The following is a 19,834-nucleotide window of genomic DNA, read 5'->3' on the forward strand; positions in this document are numbered from 1 at the left end:
AAAAGTTTGTATAAAAGCCTATAAACAATTTATACCTTATTGCACTTTTAAATTCATTGTTAACATATACTCAAGAAATGAAAGAAAATTGGTACTCAACAAATGATAATGAATCCACGGTATTTAAACTTCTGAAGAATTGTGTGTGTGTGGTGCAATTCTTTCATAAAGACATCTACATACGCCTCTCAAAATGGATGCAATATATATTTTTCTTCATGAAAACAAAACATTTTATTTTTATCTTTTATTGTTTAGATTTCTCCAGAGAGTCTCTGGATTAACAAGTCTAACAAGAGAATGTACACATTATAAATGCTACATCTGAAAACATTAGTAATATTTCTCTACTTGTTAAAGACTCAGTCAAAAGTACAATCAACAATATATATTATTATCAATATACAATTCTCAATGAATGAAGCCAAGTTGTCTCCCTTGTTTACAACAAAACCATTAACATTATCTGATTTAATCAATCACAATTGTTCATTTGTATACATTTGTAGATGAGCCTTTGGCCAAGAACTTTCAATTTTGCTTAAACATACAAACTTAAAGAATGGAATGAGTTTTTTTTTCACAGCACAAATTAATTTTTTTAATCAAAAGGATCTAGTCATAAGAAAATATATGTACTACAATTTTAAGATCCGATTGATAACTTTAAATTGAAACTAAAAGGCTAATTTGTATTTCTGCATTATAAATTTTTTGTGACTAGAAGATGATTGCAATTATTTTTTTTTCTAGGTTTTGATATCCTAGTTTTTTTAAGAAAGGAAATATCATTTCAACTTTACAGATGAAATTTCTTAGATCTTTGAATATTAAGATTTTATGGGGTTGTAGTCCTTGCAGAGACTGCCAGTTTCACATCATAAATGAACTCTTCTTTCATCCTTAAACAAGTGAGATCAAACAAAATGCTCTTCGAAAAAGTCTATTTTATCATGTTGATGGCAAAAACATATACTATAATATCAAATTATCTGTGTGAATATACATTAAAATAGACTTAAAATGATGCAAAAAAAAAATATGTAATAAAAATTCTTAAATCATTATAATCTTGAAAATGTTTGTGAACTCTTAAATGAAACTTTCATAATAAATACACCTAAAATACACCTGATGTGTCTAAATACATCATAAACCTTCTTAACAATCATACTTATAAAATAACAAGAAATTGTAATACATACACACACATATATATAAAATGTAATGAATGACCCCATAAAAACATGGCACTAGTTACTGTAATATTTACATCATCTACATCACAACAAGTCTATGAGTAAACATCTGATATGATCAATTGTATTTTTTTTTTTAATTTGAACAATGAATAATCCGTCTAAACGGAACATGGGACTGGTTTTTTTTTATTATTCTGAATAGCTTCACTTAAAATAAAGTTTAGGTGTAATGGCCTGCTTTAATTTCGATAACTTTTATTTAATGTCATATTATTCCAAAGCTGTGATTTGTTAATTCTTGTCACTTTTTCCCATTTTAAGTCCCTAGTCAATATATTTTCATCAGGTCTAAAGATGTATTGAACTCATCAAAAAGCTACATGCACAAATTTTATGCCCTTGTGTACTGTCAAAAAATTATTATGAGGGGTTTCACAATGATATATATATACACTGCAATACTATATTTGTGAAAGTTTTAATGTGATGTCACTTGTCCTTGTGTTTCCTTTCACACAGAATCGTTATTATTTGTGAAATGAAATATAAATACAATTGATCATAGCAGATGGAAAGGTCTGATATAAATTCACTTTTTCACAATTTATGAAGGTATGAGATCACAAGTGAATAATAAATAAACAATAAGCACTTTCTGATTATAAATAACATAAATTATACAAAGACAGCAGCATATTAGAGAAATAAATGATTTTCATCCTCCTCTATGCATCTGCAATCAGCTTATTGGCCCAAGAATTAAAAACCTGTGTGTGAATTCATTTTAAAGGATCACAATTTTCAAGATTTTTTTTATAATCATTATTATATTATCACAAAGAGAAATTCTAAAGTTTCATGATGTAAATTTTAATATAGTGTTGAAAATGAATGTATATGCAATTATTCCTTATTAGCAAGGAAATGCAATAAATCCACAAAAATATATATCATAAATATCATTAACACAGGAAAATCCATAAACATGATTTTAGTACTTATTCTGTATTAGTTTAAAAGAAGCTAAAATGCTATCTAAAAATAAAAATCTAAGATAAAAAGCACTTTTCTTAGAAATAATTAACAATAGAACAAATTAAAAATATCTCTTAAAAATATAACATTTGTGATGCAATAACAAAATTTGTAGCACTTTTCCATGTTCATCAGAGAGTAAATCACCAAGATTGTCTGAAAAACATCCCATATAATTTTGCAATACAAATTGCTGCCCTATTTCATAACATGGGTATATTTATCAAATTGCAAAAAAGAGAATAAAACAGCACTTATGTATGTAACAAGCAATTTTAATAATAGGTACAGATTTTCAGAAGAAAGAAGAGTCTTCTTAAAAAGAGAAAGTTAAGATTTCTTTTACTTGCCCGACTTTGAATAACTGATGCTGCTTAAAAATAAACTACTCAAAAAGTAAAATAAATTAACATATGACCTTGTTTACATGATATTCATCAAATAAAATACTATCGATTAGCATGGCTCGACCATGTAAACAAGTTAATCTGTCATTAAGTCTTGCCTTTAACATTGTTACTGATGGGTCACTTTATATTTGTTTCTTTTTTTTTAATTTTTTATTTACATCTTAATACTATTAAGTATTTACTGTTACAAATTTTTTCGTTTCTATGGACAATTAAGATATTTGCTACCTACATATAGTTAGTCACTTTCTCCACATGCAATATAAAATATTCCCATAAAAAAAATGGAATAAAAATGTTTATGTGGACCTCTTATGAATAACAAAAAGAGGAAAAAGAGAGTCAAAAGGCCACAAAAGAATATTTCAATCAATTGTAGATTTAATTTAGAATCAAAGAACTGAAAGAAATTATATATCAGCATAGTAAATCTGAAAATGGTTTAGAATTTTTTAAGATATATGTTATTCACAGGAAGAAATAAAATTAAAGATATTGTTTAATCCATCACGAATTAATACTATTTCTTCAATGATTATATAATTATGTCCTAAGACAATGGTAGGTATTGCTTGCTTTCAATTTCAAAACGATGATGAAATATAATATCTATATAGAAACTTTATCAATTCAAAGAATTTAAGAAATAATATCAACGCATTTTATTATGAAAAGTCCACTAGACTTGGTATTTTAAAATAATACTGCTTCAAATCAGAGATCTATTCCTTTACTTTTCTTTTATATATTTTCAGTAGTATTTTTGTATTCAGATACACCTTTCCTTCAAAATTTCGGTCCCAACCTTGAACAATGTTAATACTGAAACACATGGACAGTACATATATTGTCATTTACATATTAAGTCATCGTCAGTAAGTCAAGGGAACATTTACATTTGTACAATTGACATGTGCATAATAATATAAAAAATCAATATTAGATGTTTTATTATCGTAAATTGTTGTTGCACATAAAAAAATCATAGTTGAGCAAAAATTTTGCATTAAAAAATGAAAAAAGATTGAATGCCAAAGAAATAACTTATTCTTACTTATGACGGTTTTAAGTGAATGCGTTGCCTTTTCTTATTTTTCCAAATAAAATCTGACCAATAGAATGTAACTTTCAAGAGTAAGCTGAGCCTTTGATCAAATGAATTTACAGTGATCAACAGGATAGGATTGGTGACATTCTGTACTACAGTGGAGCCAGTGTTATTTATAGGGTTTTAATTTTCAAGGATTTCATTAGTAAAGATGAACCAAGAATTTAAATTCTCAATGAAGTATTAATTTCCTATAGGGCTTGTATGAAGTAAACTTTGGCAAATCCACAATTTTTTTTTTTCTTCTTCAATCTTCAGTAGCAAAATGTCTCTATTTCTAGGATAATAACTTTGTTTACTTCATGATTTCTTCTCACATTTGAGTGATACGTGTGAAAGTGTACTTTAAGATAATGTCAAAGTTGACTTGATATTTATAAATATCCAAATCAATCGCGTTATTTCTAAAAAAAAAAGGTAAACGGAAGGTGGAAAATCATTAACATATGAAAAGCATGAATCCACAGTATATGAAGTCAGTTGTCTCTATTTTTAGAATTATTACTTTGTTTACATCGTGACTTCTTCTCTCATTTGAGTGACATGTGTGAAATTAGCATTCAAGATAATGTCAATGAAAAAAAAAAAAAAAAAAAAAGATAATGTCAATGTTGACTTGATATTTAGAAATATCCAAATTAATCACGTTAGTTCTAAAAAAAAGAAAATGAAAGATATAACATCATCATGATCATTAACAAGTATAATTTCCAATAACAAACATCTGGGAAATCAAGAAAAACAGGAAACAAAAGTTATACATAAAATCTCTTTGAAAGGACTTTTAATAAATGACCCCAAAAGGACAAAATGTGTGAAGAATTCACCAGAACGACAAACAAAATATCACCATAGTGGTATTTAGCTGAAAATGTTAATAACCAGTCATATAAGAACCTTTAATGTGTGTTTTGTTTATAATTGTCAAAATAAAACCAAAATTGATATTGATAAAAATTTTCGTCTTAGTTGTGTAAAAAGAATTCAGATTGCATTAAATTTTTTGTAGTTTTAGAAAAAAAAACATCCTAATTAGCTGTTATTACAAGAGGTAGACCACAACAAAATGCATTATCTGAAATGTAATGACAAGTATAATATTTGATTTTAATAACCACTTCTCAGGAGGGGGAATATACAATTTTGAAAGCTTGTGACTAACAAAAGGAAATTTACATCCCTGAATATTCATTCCATTTGTATGCATTTGCAAGAAATATCTTATGCATAAATGCATGTCAATAACAAAATATACATATATATCATAAACAGTATATATATGAATAATGGAAACATTATTTGTCTTTTGACTTGTCTAATTCACTATTCTCACAAAAATATAACATTTTCTGACCAAGGTCAAATCAAAAGTCAAAACCTGAGCTGATCTGTATGAGGAAACCATGAAACAGTATAAAAACTTCATGTGATAACTATACGGAAAGATTGATATACACCAATATAAAAAGAAAAGAATTCACAATTCAGACTGAACACAAAGTTTTCAGACAAATTCAGGACAACTATAACCTTTTTAAACTGGAAAATATGTAAATAGTTCACAATAATGCTTAATCTATTTGAACTAAAATCTAGCCCTTATCCCTGTTTATTATTAAAAAGCTCCTGTATCGCTCTCAGATTACTTGCCATGAATATTAAATAGGCTCGAACTTCAGAAAACACAGATGATTAAGATGAATATTGCAAAGATTTCATTCTGAGGTCAACATCCGTACAAACCAGTAGTACACCTTTCATTCTCTGATCATTATATATCGCTGCCTGGAGCTTCTTACCATTTCCATGGTACCAATATTCTGATTTTACAAAGGAGCGGGAGTCACCTGTCTATGGCACAAGTCAAATCTAGTTTATATATAAATATCACTATTTTTTCTTAGAATGGAGCATTTCTATTAAAAGAGTCTGGTCCGGAATTTCATTGTTTAAATGCTTGTAGTAAAGAAATTCTTCTGCTCGAATACTTATAACCCTAACTTCTGGTAGCCGTAGTAGCACTTGGCCAAATTTGTCTTTTAAACTTGGATAAAAGTTAATACAGTATTCCATTAATGCTGCATTTATATTTTCTTGACACTGCTCCACATGTTGTCTGTTTTCAAGCCCAGGGACATCTAAAATAAATTATTCATCAAATTTTACTTTTCAATTCTGTAATTCTTTCTTTCACTCAAGGAAACATCTTTAACATGATAAATGCAAATATCCTTATAGATATATATATATATATAAATTATGTGAAAAAATACATACAAAAATGTGTTGAGCTATTTCATGAAAAAATGTATGGGAAGCAGGGTTGGGCACCTCAACATTTTGTTCTTTAGGTATTGGTCCCAAATTTCAATTTTTGAATGAGAATTGTGACAATGCTTAACTTGGTTTGATCAATTATCTTACATGTTTTGATAAAACAATTGAGCAGTTGCAAAAACTGATATGTTGGTTAAACTTTTTTAAAGATATCCTCATAAAAAGAGGTACTGTTTGTATTTTGTCCTATATGTATTTCTTGTGTTTTTCATTTCGTTCGTTGAAAACTTTAAGTCCATAAAGATAATAAATTAAATAAGATTTTACAGTATAAAGAATGTCAACTGGTCGACTAACCTGGATTAAGAAGAATCAGGTATTTCAGACAAAGATATTCGTTGACGTCAATTTTCAGTTCTCTCATTTTTCGTACCATGTCTCTAATCCTATCTTTACAGTCTGATAATCCTAGTTTATCTAAACAATCTATATTTAGTCGCTGACCATTTCCCTAAAATAGAAATAATCAATCTATATTAAGTCACTGACCATTTCCCTAATATACATAATAAAGACAATTTTGTATCAGGGAATTAAATTTTTGTATCATTGCGGCATGGATGTTAAATTGGTTCCTGTTCATAAAGCCATGGTTTACTCTGTTGATGCAATCGGTCTTGCTTCTCTTGGGGTTTATGGGATTCCATAAGTTTTTGTTTTTGAATTTTACTTTCATTTGCATCTTTTTTAATGGATTGATGAGATTTGCCTCTTAAAAACTTTATTTACATGATTCTATAAAAAGTTTTGAAATACTAATTCCATCTCTTTTATTTAGAGACGTAACACATATATACTGTGAACAATATACATGAGCTTTAGAAAACTTTAAGAAAACTTTATGATTGTAACCATAGTAACTGTGTTTACATTTTTAAATGTTAACTTTTCATTAACTTAAATTGCCTCATTTAGTCTAAACTATTATAGAAAGTCTTCTAACAACATAAATCTGTTTATGTCATTAAAATGCACATAAGGAAAGCTAAAAATTCATTTGGAAAATAAGTTTCCAGAATAAGTTGATACCAACTTACCATTAATACCTCCCCACTCCATGTATCATGAGCAAGTCTATGTACAAAGTCTAATATTAAAATCTCACTCCAACTGTTCTGTAATAGTTTCATTTGGTCTTCAACCTAAAAATATACAGAAATAACAATAAACGGAGTGTTCTGCCTAGTTACTGGCTACTACAGTTTTGTTCCTACATTGTATATTGCTTATATATAGCTAAGAGATCACAAACATTACAGTTTCTGCTTCTAACTGTTATTTCAAAGGAGACAAACTGTCAACAACAGACATTTGTACATAAACCCACGAACATGCATACTAAATATCATAGACTTAACACTAGCAGTTCATTTTAAACTGATCTAATCACAAACTAATACATGTCGTAAACAAAGCAAAAGTTTCAAAGTCAATAGACCATTACTAAGCGAGAGGAGCCATATATTCTCCATGGAAATGAGATATGCCAATGCTTATACAACTGCATACCATATATCAATGACCTACCACTAGTGGTTTCCCATAAACTGACCTAATCACAAACTAATACATGTAAACTCAGCAAAGTTTCAAAGTCAATAGACCATAACTGAGGGGGTAGGGCCATATAATCTCCATGGTAATGAGATGTGCTGATGCTAATACAGCTACATACCAAATATCATTGACCTACCACTAGTGGTTCACTTAACTTCACTATAAACTAGACCTAATCACAAACATTATTGATGCCGCCGCCGGAAAAAGCATACCTAAGTCTCGCTTTTTGACTCTGTCAAGGCGAGACAACAATTGGTTTATTGGATCCTGTTTAGCATAAAATATCAAATGAAGATATCTACTTGTTCATTTGTTTTGCTTTGTTATGATTTGCTAGGTTGCCATTTATTCTTTTTCTTATATTCATGGTATTTTTTTTTTAAAACTTTTTGTTTTGCTTAGAGACAAGACTTAAATCAAGGGACAGCTATATACATGTTACTATTTTTTACGTACAGCTATATAGAATAGAGTTAATACAGAGTGTGTGCAATCATACCAATGCATCATTTGTACACATATATGTACACGTATATGCAAAAAAAAACTTAACAAAATATTTTGCTTATTCTTACAAATATGCAAGTTTCAATGCAAGATTAAGATTTTTTTTATCTTAAATGTGGCAATAAATTGAACTCCCCATAAAATATAATTTATTGATGGTGCCTGTCTTTGTCCATTATCATGGCATTGCATATTTTGTCTACAATCATGACAGTGACAAGTGTATTTCTAATTTCTAAAAACAACCATTTCCATTAAAAAGTCCATAGAGCATTTAAAGTTCTTTACGAAATATTATTAGAACTTTCACCCATGCATGTACTTAGCTACTTGTACAATTTTTTTTATCACCCAGTGTGCATGCATTTTAATGTAGCACAACATTGTGTTTATGTAATTATTTAGTAAATACATTGTACAGTCACTTGTATAACTATAATATTTTTTATACTTATGAATATTATGTAATTGTAATTTATGACAATGTATTTGTACATAGTATTAAGTACACATGTAGTCCCTGTACATGTGAATGATGGAATTTTCTGACAAGATGCATGTGTTGTGACTAATATTCTTTTCATATAGGGTAAAACATATATGTCTGTTTCCTGCTTACTGTCACAAAAGAATAAGGATGGAAGGCACCACACTTCATTTTCTAACCAAAAAATCAATAATTATTTTCTCCATTTTTGGTCTATTTTGTTGCAAATAAGTCAGCATAAATACAATCTGATTAGAATACAGATCCTTTGTCCAAGCTTGCTTACCATGCTTACAAGGATCTAACAACACTTTGTTCTAATTTCTGTTTTTAAGAACTTTCGGGATCCTCCTATTTTTTTTGGGATTAATACACACCTTCAAAAATTTGAAGGCTGAAATTTCATTGGTTGATGTAATAATTTTAATACCAGAAAAGAGTGGAACAGAGTGTTGTCAGATCCTTGTAAGCAAAGCTTGAACACATGATATATATTCTATCATGTTTAATCAGATTGGTATAAATATGATAAATAGTGTATTTGAATAACATAAAACACATTTCTTTAATGTTTTTGCAAGTCAAGCATACATGTACTGTTACATTTTATAAATTTGTTTTTAATAAATTATTATTTTATAGCATTAAGCACTTTTAAACTTGACAGTTGTGTGTACATGTACTTAATTAAGGGCTATCTACTACAGTTCTTTAAGTGTAACTCACATTAGCCACCTGTAAAATCCACATGGGACTCACAGATAAATAGAATGTTTATATATCATGTATATCTTCTTCTTCTTTGCAAATACATGTAGTAACGTTCTAAAGTGTCTTCTTACATTAAAAGGAAAGACGGCATCCAGTACATTTCATTTTGTTTATTGCAATGTGACTTAAATTCTTTTTATCAAATATGCACTCATTACAAAGAAGTAATCAGTTTAAGGCTTGATCTGATTCCTTATACATGTACATAATACAACAATTATAGCTGATTATCATGATTATCAACTTTATTATATTTGTTTTAACAAGAATGTGTCCATAGTATACTGATGCCCCATTCCCACTATCATTTTCTATGTTCAGTGGACCGTGAAATTGGGGTCAAAACTCTAATTTGGCATTAAATTAGAAGGATCATATCATAGGGAACATGTGTACTAAGCTTCAAGTTGATTGGACTTCAACTTCATCAGAAACTACCTTGACTAAAAACTTTAACCTGAAGCAGGACAGACGGACGAACGGACACACAGACCGAAAAACATAATGCCCCTCTACAATCATAGATGGGGCATAAAAGTACATGTACATTGTATATCTGTTAACATATTCTTGACAGCTACATACATTGTTCAATGGAATCTAGCTAAAGAAACATATACATATATTTGAACCTAAATCAATCCCACCTCTATCCCTGTATGGCTGTGATTTAAATGTACTAACCTTTAGTTCTTTAAAATAAGTAGAAGTCCTGGCCCACTCCACCATTAGAAATAGTAGCTGATCTGACAGTTTACAAATCATCTGTAATAATTTGATTGGCTGACTAAGAATATCTTCAGCACCAAATGCATTATGAAGAAATGATAATAGTTTGTGTTTGATTTCCATTTCATCAGTCATATTTGCTTTCATATTTATAATTGTCTGAGGCACAATTGGTATAACTGGTGGTGCCATCTGGTGATGATATTGATATGATGGCATGGAGTAATGGTTCCTGGGGTCGTGCATCATCGAAGGTGGATGGAAGTTCTGGGTCATGGTGTATGGCGATTGTGGGTGTGACGTAATGGGTGACGGCTGGGAGGACGACACACAACTGATGTCAGAATTAGGAGAATCAGGCATGGAAGGTGATGGCATGCCTGACATGTTTGAGCTGTTGTATCCCATGCTATTTGAGACCATCTGTGAAATATGCTGTAACATTGCTGGGTCTGGTTTAATATCCTCATCCGGACTTGTCATCCCATTCTGTAGTCGTATTTGGCATTGTGCCAGCATCTGTTGCTGTTGTCTAACTGCTTGTTGCTTCAGTGCTCTGTCTCGTTTATACATTGGGCCAAATTTGTTCCTTCCACCTCTCATCCTGTCTGCCCTTACAGCTAAAAAAATATTTTCAATTTTATATACAATAGCTACGAAAAATAACTTCAGGAAGTCAATAATTATATAAAAAAAAACATTAAAAACTGTGATTGTTTGGGTCAGTCGCTAAACCTATCAATTCAATTGTTCTGTGTATGTAATAAGAACTATGAAATATTTTTACTTTGTGAAAGTCTTCTTAATTTGTTTTTACATTCAATTTTCTTTGTCCCCGTCTAAAGTCTGTTTACTTTTGAATACACAACATATATAAAAAACTTATTTAATTAAAAAAAATTTATAGTGCATAAGCATTTAATTTTTCACATGTAACTGATGTAATTATTTATCATCTAACGATCAAAACTTACCTTCTAGTTTCATACCAACATTCAAACATTTTTGAAATCGACAAAAAGGACATCTCTTTCTCTGTGCTTTGTCGATTAGACATGATCTATTATCCACACAAGAGTACACCTTTTTATTTTGAACTGTTCGTTTAAAGAAACCTGAAAATTGTTAAAGTTTATAAGTAAATAAATGAACAGCATTGAGACAAGTTTAGTTAGGATTTTTGTTTGTTTTGGCAAATTCCCATTTTAACATTTTTTTTCATTTTTATATGTGAATGTTTTGTACAATAACTGAAAAAGTTTGTGTTAAATCTTAAATTGCATGCAGTGTATAGTCATGATAGTGTTGCTTTCATTGTCCTGGATAATATAACCATGGTAACCATGGTAACAGAAATTGAGAATAACTGGTATCAAGGGTTCGTCATAAAACATCCTTATCTGGATCTGCTTTATGATGACAATATTTTATTTATAAATGATCTTTACAAGTACCGTAGAAAGGATTGTATAGTTCGCACTGGTACATAGTCCGCACCCCCTTCTCCCCACGAAATTTTAGGTAAAAAAACTTTTTGTAACTGTTAGAAAAGGTCTAATGAAACTCCGGTAATTTCAAATCCTGTGCGGTCGTTTGCGGTATTTTCTTGGAAAAACCTGTTTTCCATCATCAAACAGAAGCTGAAACTGCTTGTAAATGATTCTAGAATGCTTCATGATTGTTAAAATAAGTTTAATTCACTTAAAAAACAATTTAGAAACTTGTGTATGTTTAAACAGGAAGTTTAAAAAGCACGTGTAAAAGAAGAAATTAACCGGTGAGAGTCGAAATCCGTACATAACAGATATCACTATAATACGACTTTGAAAGTAAAACAGTTCCATCCTTTTGTAAAAAAATCTTTAATAGATCTATCACATTAATGTTTGAAGGGTCTTAAGCTAATACAAACCATATTAGTCAGTATGAAACACCAAAACGGAACGAACAATAACCGATTACGTTTTGTAGTTTACAAATTCTAAGCTGGTTTACGGTTGTCTTTTTCACTATGTTTGTATCGTTTCAATCAAGCAGATACCAGTTTATTTCAACCAATGATTTGAAAAGAAACGAGAAATTTGTAATGAAAGGTTTAGTTTTTATATTTATCAGTATTAATTTGATATTGAATAGAAATAACTTATTAATAAGGATGAGTTAAAATTATTAGTTTGAAAAATGATAAGAGCGCCCTCTACAATATAAATAACAAAGATGGCGGAAAGTAAACAAACCACCTCGCCCGTGAAATTGAAATTTTTCTCTTATTTCTTGCTTATTGTACTCTATAGTCCGCACCCCGTATGGAAGGTCCACTTTTGGAGAATAAAACCGCGGACTATACAAGCCTTTCTACGGTAATATAAGCTTAAAATATATTTTGCTCAAGAGTACCTACATGTTAATAGGTTTTCTCTTCTTAGTATGGGAATATCAAAGGTTTTGCTCAATTAAAAACAAATTGAGAGATTTAATTCTTGTCACTACAAAATGTAGGTGTATATTGATGAACAATTTTACCAGTACAGTTTAGGTCATTTACATGTACTAAAATATATTATCTTATTCAATCAATAAACTCAAAGAAAAATACGACCTGTAAGTCTGTCAGTATTATATTTACCTTTACAGCTTTCACATGTTAGTAGACCATAGTGGTATCCAGAGACCTTATCACCACAGACTGGACAGAGCTCATCCCAACCAAATTTCAAGTCACCAGAGTACTGCATGTCATTACCAGAGGATGAAGCTAGAAATAAAAATGTTTATCTCAGTATAACAATCACACTCACATTTTCAGTGGTCATAGATTCAAAGGGGACTGCAATTGGTCATCTAGTAGAAATTACTTAATGCATGTACAGGACAGTACAGTAGATGTGATGGCTAAACATTAGGAGTTATATAAAAAATAACTATTTAGGCTTCCAGTCATTGCCAAGCACCCTTAACATAAGACAATCTCCATATTATTATTACCCTTTGTATGGAAATGATATTCACTTAAAACGTTGTTGATAATTAGGAAAATATTTGAATTTCTCCTTTGACATGTTTGAAGAAAAGATATTACATATGTGCAAAATGTCCATTTAAAGCCCTGCAGAAACCCATAATGAGCATTTGTTTGCACCTGTCCTAAATCAGGAACTTGTTGTTCAATGGTTGTCGTTTGTTGATGTGGTTCACGAGTGTTTTTCGTTTCTCGCTTTTTGTATAGATTAGACCTTTGGTTTTCCTGTTTGAATGGTTTTACACTAGTAATTCTTGGGGCCCTTCATAGCTTGCTGTTCGTAGTGAGCCAAGGCTCTGTGTTGAAGGCCGTACTTTGACCTATATAATGGTTTACTTTTACAAATTGTGACTTGGATGGAGAGTTGTCTCATTGGCACTCATACCACATCTTCTTATATCTAAAGATAACAAACAAGTACTGAACTATATTAATTTGATCAATGTATAGAAAAAATAAAATGATTAGAGCAAGATTCTCTCAGTTTTCTTTAACATGTTCAATAAATTTATTATTTTCATAAAAAAAAAATCCTGGAAATATAATACAAGGGGAGTAATTATATACATTTGTTTGTAACTCTTCATGAATCATAAGTACAATGTACCAGCAGTTTAAATGCATATCATACATTATCTTCATACTTGAGGCAAAGGAAGTTGATAAACAGTATGTATGTCTGATACTCAAGCTGAAAAGCTTTTCCATTTATTATGTGTTCTGTCCAAATTAATTTTGGTTGTCTCATTAATTATAATTCCAAGCTGGAAGTAAATTGATGGTCAATTTTTTTGTTGTTGTAAAAAGAGAAAGATAGTCCATGAAAAGGTGTCAGAGAGCCATCATTAAATTAAATCTTTAAAAAGGGCAGCAGAGAAATCGCTAGCTGGAACGCTGTTACAAAATTATTTTTTTTTCTCCTTTCAGAAAACCAAATAAGCTGTTCTAGGGGAATTTTTCAAATATTCATGTGTTTTTCTTGAGAGATTAACCAGAAGTACTGAAGACTGGCACACATTTTTGTTTACTACAGTATAGCCCAACATGCCCAAGGTGGTCAAAATATTCACCCACCCTAGGTCTGACACTGATTTGGCCATACCTTCAAACACTTGTGCTCATTAGGTTCCACAATTGTCTGCACCTCTGCCATATTTAATATCCTAAATGGGAGGGTTGAGATCTCATAAACATGTTTAACCCTGCCGCATTTTTGCGCCTGTCCCAAGTCAGGAGCCTCTTGCCTTTGTTAGTCTTCGTATTATTTTTAATTTTAGTTTCTTGTGTACAATTTGGAGTTTAGTATGGCGTTCATTATCACTGAACTAGTATATATATTTGTTTAGGGGCCAGCTGAAGGACACCTCCGGGTGCGGGAATTTCTCGCTGCATTGAAGACCTGTTGGTGACCTTCTGCTGTTGTCTGTTCTATGGTCGGGTTGTTGTCTCTTTGACACATTCCCCATTTCCATTCTCAATTTTATCATTGCATGTTTGGGTAATTAAGTGGTCCCAACTTTTTTTTTAAACTTGCCCATAATTTACAATCATCTCTTAAAATGCCATGTTTATATATCCTTTCTATAATTTTAGTGGCAGCTTTTATTACTCTGCACTTTAAAATTCAACTTGGTGCAGAAATGACTTATCAGCTTATGAACAGTGAAAGAATAATATTTTCCGTACTGGCCAATAGTGAGTTATGAAAAGAATTTAATTAAAACCACGGAAAACACATAATTGAATACTTGTTGAAAGTTTAAATATTTATTTTATCGGGGTTATTGTACTCTCGAACAACCAACAGCAGGGCACGACCTCTGAACTACTTTGTGTAAACAGCCCATTGGGGTTTCACGGAAAGGTTATCTACGATTAAGGCAGTTGTAAAAGAAATTCTGTATCGTTTCCACTAACTTTTCAAATTAACTGGCTCCTCTGTTTCGTCCATTTTGATGAAATATTGAAATTTTCATCTCATAAAAATAATGACAGCATCCATTTTAGTGCATAATTAGGGCACCTTCAATTTATGAGAGTTCAACACAAGGGAAATAATTCAAAATTGTATAATACCAATATGCCAACATTTCAATAGACCTGTTTTGAAAGGAAGTAATTCAAATAAAAAAGAATGATACGTAAGATTTATTTAAAGGTTGGTTTGAAAATGTATAATCGGAATAGTGATCAATTCAGTGATAAAGGGCTATATTAAATCTATAACAAAACAAATAAAACAACTTAGTGACCGTCAATGCCGCAATCTGTAAATGAAATACCTTTCCGACTGTTAAAAATGTCAAAATTTGTTATATTGGCCATATCAACTGATCAAAAGATGTCAGAAATAATATACTCATGTTCTTAAACCATGAACGACAAATACAATTATTTTAACAAACACTAATATTAAGAAAAAGAATCAAAGATTCCACATAACTATCTTTGAAAGCTAAATATAAACAAATTTCAAAAATTAGCACCTAACAATTCTTTCAGAATCTTTCTGTGTTTGAATATTTTGCATGTTCATCTTTTCTAAAAATTTTAATTGGATATAAACAAAATTTTATCTAAATTTTATTTAACACATTTTTTTTATATGAAATGTTTATACTTCAATAGAAAAAGCATGTGGTAATAATTTTATATAAAAATGACATCTGCATATGTGTCATGCTAATTCCGAAAGAAAATTTCAATCAGCTGATTTAACCCTCTGCGGACCTCGCGGAAAACCGCATGTCAAACTTATCTATGCCGGCGAACATTTGGACGCTGATAAAACTGTTTTAAAACCAATAAAATTGAATGACAACTCATAGAACAGCAAAATGTTTATACCAAAACCATTATTTAACAGAAATAAATAATAATTGAACTTAAAATTCAAACATATAAGGATGCCGCAAATATTTGTATTCCTGCTTACCTTCAACGTCGAGAGGCCCGTTAGTAGAGGCAGATTCGACACCATTTTCTCCATTCGATAAGGAATTTTGAGCCGAAATATCTAAATCAAGTCTTTCCGTATGTTGAATCATTATTAGTAACGTTCATTAGATTTTTATATTAATGATTAAGACATCCAAATATTGAGAAAGAAAACCAATTCATCTGTAAACTGTAATCCGACCTGAGGTTTTAGTACTGAACAAATAGATCTAGATACTAACGCGCATGCTCAGTCCAGAAAATAGGACACATTTGGACAGTAAGAGTAAACAACTTAGTCAGTAAACCGAAAATAATAAATTTTGTCGCTTTTAAGCATTTTATTTTCAAATATATATGTATATTTTGATAAGATGTTCTAATTTTGACATGAACCATGGAAAGTAAATTATAGAAGTGCTTAGGTTTATAGATAATCAGTTAAAAGGTGTAACAAGGTACGAGAAGGTACTTAACCGCTACGATAGATTGCAATATTGATCTTTATTGACAATTATAACTGCAATATTATCTGCAGGTACATTTATAATATAATAATCTAATCATCGAAGAAAAAAAAAGCACGGGAAATAATTCTATACATCTTTTTAATTTACAGTGAAAATCTCAGTACTAGATTAATTCAAAATTTTAATATTCCACATTTGGAGATGCAAAGCAAAACAGGGTTGCTGCTGCTGCTGCAAAAAAAAACAACAAAAAACAAAAAACAAAAAACAAAAATTTCAATCAGTGATCCCCAGTGTCTGCACAGTGAAGTGCCTACTTCAGTAAAGAAATGTTACAAGCGGCTCTTAAGGAACGATTATGCAAAAGTCAGCAAAAACACGAAATAATATTCTAGAAAGATCTGAAGTTTCAGGCGTAATTAAGTTGTTTTAAAATGAAGATAATTTAAAGCTTGATTTGAAAAAAAGATCAAGTATATGGTCATGCCGGTAACTATGCGAACATCATGTGACGTTAAATTGCACTTTATATGAAGCTGAAATTTTTGCCATTTCACTTTGCCATTCAATATGGATTAAAGACTTAGTAAAGTACGATTAGCTTTATATGAAAGTTGCATTATCTATCTCAATTAAAGTGTCTGGAGTTCACCAAAGTCTACAACCTATTACTACAAACATTTGCTTAACTGTAAAAACAAAATGAAGTCAATAGAATACTGAGAGGACACGTGAAAACAATAATAACAATCTGTGCTTTGGTACCAGCATTGCTATAAGATTTTTACAAACAACTATAGATATAAATTTCGATATTGATATCCATAAAATTTGGATTTTCAGGAGCGTTCTTGATGACATTTGGTCTAAAGGCAAATCTCAAAAGCCGGTATTTTACACATATTTACTACGACTGACTTGTGACTCCCAAAGAAAATATTAAGCCCTCTTAACAGTGACTTGGCACTGTCCTCTAGTTAATACATTGTTTGTTTTGAAATTTCTACAAACAAAAAACTATGGCACGGTTGACCAAAGCAGTTTTAGCTCCGTAAACATATATTGTTGGGTTGCTATCTCTCTTTTCATCTTCTCTAATTTTTAAAACTTCAAAACTTCTGTAAAACAGACCACCATAAATATATATAGTTTATTCAGAGATAATATTTATTTTTCTTTAAAAAAAACTCTGGTCATACTGAACAGGGTCTGTAGAAGTCAGCGAGGCTAAATTCTGGAGGTCAAAAATTAGTAAATCATTGGTAATTATAATAAATAAGGTTCTTGTTCTCTCAGTCAAAGCTGGCACTGGAAATTTTGTGCTGTTTCAATTGTTTACCATATTATATAGATAACCATCTATTGATATAGTTTAAGCTAATGAACTGTACCGAGCTATCCTGATGATGATTTATTAGAGTGTGGATGGGCGGTCCTCCATATTTATTCATTACCTGTTTCGACCATGTTTCTTTATATATTTATACCCCATTATTCTCTATTTATTTTTCTTTCTAATTTTCCTCTATTCTTTATTCAGAAAGTTTTGTCCATTATTTAATATTCTGTTAGCAGTATCCAGGCCCTCTTCTTTTTTTTTTTATCTCTACAGAAAAGCGGTATATAAGTGTATATATACATCTTTATCCGCGCCGATTTTTGCACTTTGCATTATTTCCAAATGCAGATTAATAAAGTTTTAAAAGCGGTTCCAATGCAACAAATCTGAAATGAAGATTCAACTAAAAATTACCATTCCTACTTCTATAAAAAAAAAATGTACAAAATTTGATGCTATCTAATCTGTAGTAGCTTTTAAGAGATAAAACATCGTTTCCTTTTAAATTTTATATATTCAACGAAAAAGTAAAACTTTGTCATGCAGGTAAAGACACTATATAAATAACACATACCTGAGGGGGTGATAGAGCAGATTGTCACCCCGAGAAAACATCGTCAACTGAGGCGAAGCCAAGGTTGAGAATGTTTTTTCGAGGGGTACCAATCTGCTCTATCACCCTCTCAGCTATGTGTTATTTAATTTATTATACTAAATGTCCTACCATTATTGTATTTTACTGTTGAATTTTTAAAATGTTTAACTATGACGTCATGTACATTACAACGTTACAGATATTAGAAAACTCAACAGAAGTGAAGCAAGATGTTTTTTTTTTTTATTTTGACAGTCTATAAAAAAAATTCTGAACCAAAACGTAGAACTTGAGCATTGTCTTTAATTATTTGATGTAAATTCAATTTATTGTCCTTTAAATTACCGATTTTTGATTTGACTGCACGAGGGGCGACATTCAAAAAATAGTCTCCCGCCGGCTCAGCCATGGGGTAGAGTAAATTGCCTCCCTCGTATTAGCCAATCAAAATTTGGCATTTTAACGTGAAGTATAATAAATCTTTTTGTTTGTGTTGTTTGTAAATGTGTCAATGACGTATACGCATGCACCAGTTTCTTCTAATCCTATCAATAGAAAAGTCACGAGTCTATAGTATGTAGAACCATAAATTATAATAGCGAAAATAATAATATTTATACAGAAGTTTAATCAAAGTGCTATATCGACCCATGCATCGAAAATCACAAACTGACAAGACGAAGGAGGACAACAATGTCTGTGGTACAAGTAAAAGGTCGGGTGTGCGTAAGATACGTAGGATAGGAAAACTTACGTCATCGTTGATTATCGACGAGGAAGAATTGATAACAAACAAACCACGCAAAAAAAAAACGAAAATGGACAAACAAATAATCACTAAAATAAACATACGGGGGAAAAAAGAAAAAAAAAAACACACTAAAATTGAATGTTAGAAAATATTATTATGTTTGATATCGCATATTTTTATATATTTTTATTTAATCTAACTTGTTTGTTGTCGTTCCTTGTGTCGATATAAATGGCTTTTCTGGTTGTGCCAATTATTTTCTTTTTATATTTGATTCGTTTGATATCGCATATTTTTAAATATTTGTATTTTATTTTTTGTGGTGTTGTTAGCGTTCCTGCAGTCGATATAAATGGCTACTTGTTCTGTCAATCAAGTAAAATATTTTCTATGTAGATCAGGATTCTACAATTTGGTTTCTTCAGAATGTTGTTATTCTGAAATTTATATATTTATAGCCCACTATATATGGTATGGGTTTTTCTCATTGTTGAAGGCCGTACGATTGACTATAATTGCTTACATCCACTTCATTTGCTCTTTGGTGGATAGTCGTCTCATTGGCAATCATACCACA

At 30.5% G+C, this 19,834-nt stretch overlaps 1 protein-coding gene across 3 annotated transcripts in view; it reads right to left on the bottom strand.

Annotated features, from left to right (window-relative positions):
* Positions 1-232: 232 nt before the first annotated feature.
* LOC127729379 (nuclear hormone receptor FTZ-F1-like) overlaps positions 233-19,834 on the bottom strand; it is a 38,054-nt gene continuing 18,452 nt past the window's right edge. Inside the window, exons 1-7 of one of the 3 annotated variants that reach the window (XM_052237200.1) lie at positions 16,101-16,343; positions 12,773-12,901; positions 11,121-11,261; positions 10,102-10,766; positions 7,130-7,234; positions 6,390-6,543; positions 233-5,893 (exon numbers count right to left, since the gene is read on the bottom strand). In XM_052237200.1, coding sequence (XP_052093160.1) covers positions 5,646-5,893; positions 6,390-6,543; positions 7,130-7,234; positions 10,102-10,766; positions 11,121-11,261; positions 12,773-12,901; positions 16,101-16,212 — 1,554 coding nt within the window. In that variant the 5' untranslated portion in view covers positions 16,213-16,343 and the 3' untranslated portion in view covers positions 233-5,645. Of the gene's footprint in view, positions 5,894-6,389; positions 6,544-7,129; positions 7,235-10,101; positions 10,767-11,120; positions 11,262-12,772; positions 12,902-15,082; positions 15,199-16,100; positions 16,344-19,834 lie in introns of those variants that run through there. The other 2 variants (XM_052237202.1, XM_052237201.1) reach the window with 2 other exon arrangements.

The sequence above is a fragment of the Mytilus californianus genome, unplaced genomic scaffold (assembly GCF_021869535.1).
Source record: "Mytilus californianus isolate M0D057914Y unplaced genomic scaffold, xbMytCali1.0.p SCAF_2, whole genome shotgun sequence".
NCBI classification, from domain to species: domain Eukaryota; kingdom Metazoa; phylum Mollusca; class Bivalvia; order Mytilida; family Mytilidae; genus Mytilus; species Mytilus californianus.